This window comes from Camelus ferus, chromosome 5 (genome assembly GCF_009834535.1).
Source record: "Camelus ferus isolate YT-003-E chromosome 5, BCGSAC_Cfer_1.0, whole genome shotgun sequence".
In the NCBI taxonomy this organism is placed as follows: Eukaryota; Metazoa; Chordata; class Mammalia; order Artiodactyla; family Camelidae; genus Camelus; species Camelus ferus.
This window is the reverse complement of record NC_045700.1, coordinates 97,462,826-97,473,191: the sequence shown is the minus strand read 5'-3', so window position 1 is coordinate 97,473,191 and position 10,366 is coordinate 97,462,826. Positions and strand designations below refer to the sequence as shown.

General features: G+C 56.9%; 1 protein-coding gene and 1 non-coding gene across 6 annotated transcripts in view; both read right to left on the bottom strand.

Moving 5' to 3' along the window:
• Window positions 1-191: 191 nt before the first annotated feature.
• On the bottom strand, window positions 192-263 carry TRNAG-ACC. Its single transcript has one exon. It is a non-coding gene; the product is annotated as a tRNA-Gly (tRNA).
• Window positions 264-2,177: 1,914 nt separating this feature from the next.
• D2HGDH (D-2-hydroxyglutarate dehydrogenase) overlaps window positions 2,178-10,366 on the bottom strand; it is a 30,919-nt gene continuing 22,730 nt past the window's right edge. For 4 of the 5 annotated variants that reach the window (XM_032480794.1, XM_032480793.1, XM_014556834.2 and 1 more), the window contains exon 10: window positions 2,178-9,654. In XM_032480794.1, coding sequence (XP_032336685.1) covers window positions 9,395-9,654 — 260 coding nt within the window. In that variant the 3' untranslated portion in view covers window positions 2,178-9,394. The remainder of the gene's footprint in view (window positions 9,655-10,366) is intronic. The other variant, XR_004320219.1, reaches the window with a different exon arrangement.

Sequence of the window (10,366 nt, the reverse complement as noted above, 5' to 3'; positions counted from 1 at the left end):
TAATGCAGCTCAAGGTCACTGGGAGTCGAGCCTCCCGCCATCTGGGGCCTCAAGGCCTGTGGGGAGTTGAATCTTCCCCACCTCGCTGTTACCCACTGTTATTTCTTCTCTTTTTTTAAAAATGTTTTGGGGTCTTTTGAGGGGGGAGGGTAATTAGGTTGGTTTATTTGTTTGTTTACTTATTTACTTAATGGAGGTACTGGGGATTGAACCCAGGACCTCATGCATGGTAGGCATGCACTCTACCACTGAGCTACACCCTCCCCCTGCTGTTATTTCTTGAATGGCCATGCCCTGCCCCCTTCCCCCCCCCCATCTCATTAGGAGACCTGCCCAAGTGTGGGTCCTCGCCTGCTGGCTGGAGAGAATTGACAGCTGAGGCAGTGGGACAGGGCGAAAACTGCTTTCATTTCTCAAAAGAGGAAAAAGGAAGAGGTAATCAAGTGGGGAGCCGTCAGCGAAGATGGGCCGCGCCAGCCAGGCGGGGCCACGTGGACTTCTAGGGAGGCTTGTGCCACCATGTCCTCCTTTCTGGGGTGGTGGAGCCAGTCAGTCCTTGTTCGAGTTTTTCAGTCCTTGTGTGGGCTTTTCCCACTGTTGTCACAGCGACTGTCAACCATCATGGCGCTTGCTGGTGGGTGTGTCACTCAGCATGCTAATATATTACAGTGATTGCATAATAAGGCTCAGGTCCACTGGACGTGGATCCTCCACTGTCCTGAGTGTTGGTTCTAATCATTTCTGGTTTCTTCTCCACAGCTGCCTCCGGATTCTTAGAAAAGAGTCATTGGTTTCTAGTCGAGGGAGGCGCAGGGGTTATGATCCTGGGGGCAACAGCTGGTAACAAAAAGGAAAGTTGCTTTTAACTAGAATGACTCCAATCTGGTGGACCCAGAATTTCCCCCGAAAAAAAACGTCTCCAAAGATTCTGTTCAGCCATGAACATTTTAAAGAGAAATGGGGGAGCAATCTCTGTTCATCGCTGAGGTAGGTGTCAGTCATCAACATCCCCTAGTGCCCACAGGCTTGTCCTCACCAACTGCTGGGGCCTCTCTTCTAAGACTCAGGGAGGCCAGCTTCTCTATAAACAAGAGGCCGGAGTTGGGGGTGCTGTTACTGGGAAAAGGGAAGTAAGAATTACCTCGGTTCTTAGTCAAACAAAAAAAAAGAATTTCTTTTTTATGCTTAGCTTGTTTCCAGTTTTTAAATATTTTTTAACTTTTTTTTATTGAGTTATAGTCATTTTGCAATGTTGTGTCAAATTCCAGTGTAGAGCACAATTTTTCAGTTACACATGAACATACATACATTGTCACATTCTCTTTTGCTGTGAGCTACCACAAGATCTTGTATATATTTCCCCGTGCTACACAGTACAATCTTGTTTATCCATTCTACATTTTGAAATCCCAGTCTGTCCTTTCCCTTCCCCATCCCCCTGGCAACCACAAGTTTGTATTCTATGTCTATGAGTCTATTTCTGTTTTGTATTTATGGTTTTTTTTTTTTTTCAGATTCTGCATATGAGCGATCTCATATGGTATTTTTCTTTCTCTTTCTGGCTTACTTCACTTAGAATGACATTCCCCAGGAACATCCATGTTGCTGCAAATGGCGTTGTGTTGTCAGGTTTTATGGCTGAATAGTACTCCATTGTGTAAATATACCACTTCTTCTTTATCCAGTCATCTGTCTATGGACATTTAAGCTGTTTCCATGTCTTGGCTATTGTAAATAGTGCTGCTATGAACATTGGGGTGCAGGTGTCATTTTGAAGTAGGGTTCCTTCTGGATATATGCCCAGGAGTGGGATTCCTGGGTCATATGGTAAGTCTGTTCCTAGTCTTTTGAGGAATCTCCATACGGTTTTCCACAGTGGCTGCACCAAACTGCATTCCCACCAGCAGTGTGGGAGGGTTCCCCTTTCTCCACAGCCTCTCCAGCATTTGTCATTTGTGGACTTTGGAATGATGGCCATTCTGGCTGGTGTGAGGTGATACCTCATCGTAGTTTTGATTTGCATTTCTCTGATAATTAGTGATACTGAGCATTTTTTCATGTTCTTATTGATCATTTGTATGTCTTCCTTGGAGAATTGCTTGTTTAGGTCTTCTACCCATTTTCGGATTGGGTTGTTTGTTTTCAGAAAAAAAGAACTTTTAATGAGAGACAGAAAGTGTGATATAAGCAAGATTTTTATTAGTAAAGTGAAAAGGTAGTAAAAGACAGTACCCTCCAGAGAACTGGGAGCGGGCCAATCGAAGAGAGGGAAAAATGGCACCACTCCTTTGTTTTTCCGTCTTATGTCCTGGCTTAGGGGCATTTTTGTGATTGATTAAAGGCTCAGTTTCTTTGAGTGATCAAGCTGATTGACAGCTCAGGTTCCTTGTGCTCTGGCACACCCATCCCATTTTGGGCAGGTTCTCACCCATAAAGCACACAGAGAAACCTAAGGGAAGGGGCTCAAACTGTAATGTTAATTACATTACAATGAACATTGGGTCAAGTTATGCCGGGTCCTTCTCTTATACGCAGCTGCAGCGTTTTGACTTTAACTGGCTTCTTTTGCTGGCCCTCATTTTGAGAAAGTAAAAGTTTCTGGAGTCCCTTATCCTGAGAGCAGATATACTGTTATTTTCTGGGTTGTTCCTTACCCCTTCCTCTCCCCCTGCCCAGTGTTCATTTCTATCTAACTGCCTAACAGAGCCACAGGGTCCTGCTCCCTCAGTAGAAAATAAACAAAAAATTGAGTAGATTTTACTCCATGAAAGGACATCTCTTCCTTAGAGAAATAAATATATTAGAAAACAGACTGAGGGAAATGTGTGCAGCATTTTTATAAGTGTTAAGTCCATAAGGGAAGACAAAGTCCCCACGGCATGGGGGGTGGCCACCCCCAGGCCAGCCTCGAGCAGGGAGTCACAACCCCCTGCCCCTCTGGGCTTCACCATGGCTTTGGGGACCCTTCCCACAGGACCCTCTCCATGCCAGCTGACCCAGCCTGGTCTGAGCCCCCCACCAGTGACTGGTGTAGCGGGCCTAATGGCACCTAGGAAAGGCTCAGGACCTTCCCACCCCTTTCTGAGAGGCTGGCGCTTCTGCAGGCCACACTTCGCCTTGCAGGAACCCGGGGGCAGGGGCTGCATCTTGGAATGCAGGGAGACTGTATTCTCAAAACCCTCAACTGAAAGAGTGGAAGAGAAGGCTAAGGCCCTGTCTCCATCCTTGGTGGGGGTTCCAGGAGGGTCTTTGGGGAGCTGGAGGCCAGCACCATGTATTTCTCTTCTATGGTGGGGGGGTGAGAAAAAGAATCCAGACACACAGACAGAAGTTCTGCATGCACCACTCCAACCCTCACCAGGTCCCTGGGGCACTGACATCCTCGCCCCTGCAGGGCGTGTGCTCTGGGCCTGGCCAGCACCGGGACACGCGGCGGACAAGAGCACATCTCACCTGCTCCTCGCTACCCCTCACACCTCACTGGCCGACGAAGCCCAGGGCATCAGCCACCTCCAAGTCACTGCCCACCCGGTAGCTCTCCCGTGGGGAGTCTGGCACAGGGGACGCCCTGTGGAGGATTTCAGATGCACACTGGCCTGACGGTGTGGCTACTCCAAGAAGCTGCTGGGTCTGAGGTGCTGACCAGTCCCAGCCCCGTGAGAGAAGTGGTCACTGACCCTCCCATGGCCCCAGGCCCGAAGCAGTAGGGGGGTGCTCCTCCCCTCTGTCCCCGGGGTCCCCTGGTCCAGTCCCCTCCCTGCAGAGTGAGCCTCAGGTTTGCTCTGGTAACCAAGCCCGGTCCAGAGACGGTTGGTCCTCCCCATCAGGCAGGGAGGAGGGTTTCCTTAGCTTTCTCAGGGTCCTCCTTCCTGGACCGAGGGGGGCGGATAAGCCACGGCAAACAGCACCATTCCTCCAAGTCAGCAAGGCCTCATGAGGCCCCGGGCTCCGTGTCAGGGAAAGGAGCAATCTGCCTTCCCCTTCCTGGCCCCACCCCTCCATCCTCCACCCCCCACCCCCCTCCTGGAGAGCCCATCTCAGACCCGGTAAGCCCCACCTCTTCCCCACTCCTTCCCGCAGCTGGGGGCTTCAGTGGGCTCAAGATGGTGGGTTGGGGGTCCTCGGGCAGCCTTGACCTGGGACACCCCTGCTGACATGGGGGCTCTTATCCAGCAGCCACAGAGGCCCCCATGTGGGCAGACGTCTCCCTATGCCTCTGCCCTGTGGCCAGTGACCCTGCAGGCCGGACCCAGGGGCCGCCCAGCAGCCAGAGCAGGGATGGCCAGTCTAAGAGGGAGGCCTGCTCCCACTCATCTGCAATGCCCCCCGGCCCCGGCATCCCTTCTGAGGACGGCCTGGACAGAGGACAGCCATGTCGCCCACCACATGGCCTCACTAGCATCAGAGACCCTTGGCCCAGTGGCCACAGCTCCCCTACCCCTCGCCAGAAGCCCTGCTGCCTCCCTTCCCTGCTCACCTCCACCTGCGTCTGGGGGTCATGGTGCTGCCGGCAGGCAGTGGGCACTCCCAGCATCCTCTGCATTCCTCCCTCCTGAAGTCACGGAGTGCCTTGCCCCACCTTTCAAGGCAACAGTCCCTTTCCACCTGGCGGGAGGTCTGGGAGTTCCCTCCCCAATCCCTGAATTTCCAGAGGCTCCACACTCCACTTAGGGTCCCAGCAACCAGATCTGGGCAGGAAGAGCAGCCCAAGGTGGGCGGCCCAGGGGCCGTCCGCTGCACCCCCGGCTCAGATCAGGGCTGAGGGACAGAACAGGACAAAGCAACGGGACCTGCAGCATAGATGGCCCCAGCCCCAGGCAGGTGGAGGCACAGAGGGAGGGGGCCAATTGTGACCCTGGGTCCCGGCTGGAGCCCCCATGAGACCAGGGTCTGGAGGGCTCTGGCTCACCCCAGCAGGGCCCCAGGGCAGATGGAACATCAAGAAGATTGGAGCCAGGGGAAGGGTAGAGCTCAGTGGTAGAGTGAATGCCTAGCATGCATTAGGTCCTGGGTTCAATCCCCAGCACCTCCACTAAGAAAATAAATAAATCTAATTACCTCCCCCGGGAAAAAAAAATTAAAAAAAAAAAGATTCGAGCAAAATCTGGGAGCAGGCGAGGTGCCCTGCAGACAGAGCCATACTTGGGGGGCCTGAGGGTCACCCCTGAGCATGCCTACCCCTCCTGCCTGTCCCCTTCGTGTGAGGGGCAGTTTCACGTGTGCAGCCCCGCCCTGCTCACACTCCCGCTTCTGTGGTATATGGCAGGGTCTTGCACAGCCCTGGGCGGGTCAGGCCCCAGGAGGGAGGGGAGGCGAGAGAGCACAGCTTCCTCTTTCCCTGGGCTCTGCCCGGCCTTAATAGGAAGGCAGGCCTCCTCCCATCCAGGGACAGGGGATTGCACCCCCTTGGCCAGCCCAGGGTTCAGGGGAGCCAGTGTCAGGCCTCTGCCACTGACCGCCCGCCAGAGTCCACAGAGGCAACATCCCCGGGGGCCCTGGCTTCTTTCTGCCCCAACTTAAGGAGCCAAGTCCGACCCAGGGGCAGGGGCACAGCTGCCCAAGCACCCCCTGCGCCCAGCTCACGGCTTCTGTCCTGGGACTCTGTTCCCTGCAGGCCTGGCCGGGGCCGCCACCCGCAGCCACATTCCACCCTAGGCACCGAGGTAGGGGTGGCCTCCTGGCTCCCCCCAGGATCCCTACAGTCTGCTCCCACACCTGTCTGGGGCTCCCTCCCGCCCTGCAGACCGAGGCTGATGCAGCCCCTTCCCCGCCACTCCCGGCCCCTCCAGGTGCAGTTGCTCACCTGACGCCCTCTGCGGGCCTCTGCTGTGAGCACTCCTGTTACATGACCTCTTCTCAGGCTGCAGGGCGTAGAGGTTTTAAGGTGAAAATCGTAAGCTTTTCCTAAACCAGACACAATAGGACCCTCCCCTCCCTCCTCACCACCTGCAGGAACATTGGGAGATTACTCTGGGGAGCCTCCTGGTACCGGCGCGGAGGGGGCCTCAGGAGGAGTAGGGTGGTCTCTCCCGCACCCCTACCCCCGTGGGGTCCGGAACGGGTTCAGCTTCTTTGTTGGCAGTCCGGCCTGCCCCTCTCCCTGTCTTTTCCTGGGATGTTTTGTGCAACCCCTTGGCCTGGGGGTTCTGGACAGTGAGCAGGGGTGTTTCACTGGGTTCTGCTTTGAAGTGCGCTCAGGATAGCCGTGTTCTCCGCGGGCACCGGGGGTCTGTGGTGTTGTCCAGTCTGCATCCACAGGTTCTGACAGCCCCGCCTGCCAGGATGCGATGGGTTTCCTCTGGTTTTCCTGCTGCTCCAGCAGGTTTTTCTGGAGGTGTGAAAACTCCAGACCTCCCTGTCCTTCCTCACACCCGCGGGCTTCTGTCCCGTGTCCACTCTACCAGGCTGTGTTGCGGTTCACTGATTCCAAGACACCGTCCACTAAGATGGCACAGAGACAAGCAGGGGAGGGGGTGTGAGAGGCAGAAGTGAGCCATCACGGGCTGAGGGAAGCACAGGAAACGGCATCCGCACCCCTGCCACTGTGAGTCCCAGGACAAGGGTCGGTGGCTGGTGGATCCCACCCCTGTTTGAGAGCCCACTGCCCTCAAGGTCCCACTGGCAGGAAATGCCTGGCACGTGCCTACCTTCCACGGCCCATCACCACCACCTCCTCCACCCAGGCCACTGGATGGGGCAGCCCGAGTCTCCAGCTCACAAGCAGCTGGGGAAACGCAGCCTCAAAACTGGGGGCTTCCAGGGGGTCAGATGCTGAGCACCAGAACACCTGCTGGCCTCGGCAGGGTGGAGGCAGAGAGGCGAGCTGCCATGAGCCTTGGGCAGCTCCATCATGCTGAGTGCCCAGCCAGGGACAGTGGAATAGTGGCCATGGCCGTGAGGACAGAGCCAGCTCTCAGGGCCGGTGAGGCTGGGGCCCACAGGAGTCCCAATGGCGGCCCTGCAGCCAGCAGTGGCCCACAGTGACAGGCCCAGTCAGGCCCTGGAACAGGCGAGGTCATGGACAGCTGGCAACCGGTGGGGAGAGGACCCTTGTTTTAAATCCTTGCAGAGAGCAGGAGGGACCAGTTGAGGACAGAGACAAGAGGGCCACCTGGACTAGGGAGGCAGTTACAGGTGTCCTGACAAGCATACCTGCTGGGCCAGCACGGGGCCTTGAGATGGACCCCTGACCCATGCCCTGAAATTGTGCTGGGCCCAAGAAACCCCCCAGGAGAACACCCACCTCCACCAGGGTGTGGTTCATCCACAGCCAGAAGACCCTGGCCAGGGAGGCAGCATCAGGGGCCAGCTGGGCCAGCAGGGGCTTGGGGTCCCTTCAGAGCAGGCTCTGTTTGGGTAACGGGGAGGGGACGGAGGATGCAGCCCATGACCGGCCACACCCATGCAGCCCAGCAGCAGCCGGCTCCCACGAGATCTCTGAATCAGCGTGCGCCTGCTTTATAAAAGTGTACACGTGCTTGGCAAAATAAACACATAAGCCCAAATCATCCAAAAAATACAAAAAGTAACATCTCTTCCCCACCTGACCCCAAGCTCCAGGAACCCTCCCCAACGTGAGCCCCAACTGCAGTGACCTAGCTTCCGAGAGTCAACATCCCTTCTCAGAAGCAGGAGGTGAGCTACCCGCCACCTCTCTTCTCCCTGGCCCTCTGTCCAGGGGCTTGAGGCACACACCCGCCTCCTTCTCAACAGGCACCTGGATGGCCTGGCCAGTGACTGACCACCTACAGACAGTGCTCCGTGCACGTCCCAGGGGCACACCAACGTGTGCAAGTGCAAGTGTGCACGTGTGCCTGTGTGTGTGCACTGTGTCTGCATGTGCACCTGTGCACAGGTGGATTCTCGGGGTGAACCCCAGGAGTGAACTGCAGGAAAACAGTTCCTACTTCACTTTTAGGCATCTTGGGGGCCAACTCATCCTTCCCGGAAACAGAGTTCCTCCTGCTACTTCCTCCCTTCCACCCAGGTCACTAGGCCACTATCTCAAAGCCCCACCCCTACTCCAGCTAAAAGGCCCCACTTTTTAAAGCCTTTTAATAATTCATGCATTATTTTCATTCTCCAAAAGAAACATACTTAGCCCTAAAGCTTTTTATGGAAAGTCACTCTGTACCACAAAGCCCCTCCCTGCACATCACCAACAAGAACTGACCCGCCTCTGAGCTTCAGGAAACAGAGACCATGCCCCAGGGGCCGGACAAGACAGGGCTGCGTCACACAGTGGGGCATGGGCACAAGGGACACAGCGTGGGGACAGGGGTGGGGACAGGAACAGGATCCAGCCCCAGGTCACTCTGTCAGCCCTGATGTTCGGGTGCTTTAGGAACATGGTACACAGGCACTTCACGTGGGCTATTATGACATTATGTTCCTAGTGACAGAAGAAAGGAGAGTGTCATGACCAATTCCCATTTTTACTGGAAGTTCATGGCAGCCAGGAAGAGAAAACATATGTCCAACCTCCCAGACTGTCTCCACAGCCCAAGCAGCTGCCCCAGGGACCAAGTCAACAGGGAGGACCCATGAGGGTAAGTGACGTCGTGTCTGGAAACCGCTCTGTCGCAGATGCCTTGCTTGTGCCTGGCAGGGCTTCTCACCTGACACCACTGACAATCATGGTAAAAGCAGAACCAGAAACACTCATCTCCGTGAACACAACACAGCAAACCACCAAGTGCGAGAAATAAATGCCTGGCTTCTGACAACGGTCTTGCCAACTGATGGGCCTTCTAGAAAACGGGGGAGATGATACCTTCCAGGGTGGGGGCATTCCTGTCACTCTGCCTCAAACATGACCAGCAGTCACCGGTCCCCAGTCGTCCTTATAATGCCGAAGATCCAGGCTCTGGTGGTCAGAGCCTCAGATGGACCAGCCTCCCAGCGCTCCACTGCCCACATGGAGTTCATCACCTCTGCCCAGGCCCCTGGGAGGTTCGCACAGTGTGGGACCAGCAGAAGGACCCCCATGCCCCCTCCTAGGGCTGCACCCCATGAGGCAGAATTCCGGGGGCCACAGGCAAGGAAGGGGCGGCCTGGTCTACTCTGAGCGGACAGAACTGCTCTCCCTCCCGGCCTGTTCAGGACCTGCGAAGGGATGGAGTGCCCGCCCAGAGGACAGGCAGAGCAGATTGGGCGGATCTCCGCTCAGCGACCCCAGAACCAGCAGACCCCAAAGAGTCCTGCCCCAAGCCCTGTGTCCCAGGCTCCGCAGGGCCGTTCCCAGCCCCTCCGACCAGGAGGCCAATTCCCCCCAGCTGTTGGCTCCACTGGAGGGAAGCCCTCCGAGCCCACGCCGGGCCTGCAGGCCCACCCATGGGCAAATCCAAGTCAGGATCACAGCCCCTCCAGAGGCTCCCACCAACCCCAGGGGCAGTCAGGCACGGGCGGGCAGCGTCTTGTAGGGGTTCAGGATACCCTTGGGGTCCAGCAGGGCCTTGAGCTGCTGCATGAGCTGCAGGGCCTCAGGTGGCTTGCTGTAGCAGAGGACATCCCTCTTCTTGAAGCCCAGGCCGTGCTCGGCACTGACACTGCCCCGCTGCCTGGCTGTCCACTCGTACACATAGGGCTCCAGGGCGCCCAGTAGCGACACGTCGAAGGCCTCGGCCGTCACGTTGAGGTGCAGGTTGCCGTCCCCTGGAGGGACAGGGACAGGGACAGGCAGGTCAGGCTGGCCCGCCCCTCCTCCAGAGCCCCCAGCCCTCCTGGAAGGGCCCAGTCCGGTCCCACCCCCGCCTCTGTCTGTCCTCACAGTCTGGCACCAGCCCCTCGGGCCACTGGCCACTGACCTGAGTGACACAGCGGCCTGCTGGTGACCACCCTTCTTTTGGGGGTCACAGCTCCCTTGGCTTTCACACACTTTCCTCTTCATGTTCTCCCCACCCGCCCGACCCACATGGCCCCCTGAGGGCTCCAGGCTGAGTGACCGAACACCAACCCGGCTGCGAGCCAGGGCCAGACCACCGATGCGGCCACCAGACGGGGTCTCCGGGCACCCAGGGCATTCCCACACTGCAGACGCCCCTCACGGATGCCAGGGGGGTCCTCTACCTCCAGGACACCACTTCCAAGGCTGCCCAGACAACGCCCACCACAAAGTCCTGGCTCCCCAGATGCCTCCTTTTTGGTCTGCTCAGCCACCCACCCCACCCTCTGGCCTTCAGGCCCCCCTCAACTGTCCAGTGGTCCTGGGTATGGCCTGGCTCACCGCCCATGGGCCCGAAAGCAATGGCAAGAAGCACAGGGTTAATCAAGTCAACGCGGGTAACAGGCCAGGGTTGGGGCCAGGAGCTGGCTGGACTCTGGCCGGAGAAGGGCCAGGGTGGGCCCATGCCCACCAGGGAGAGGA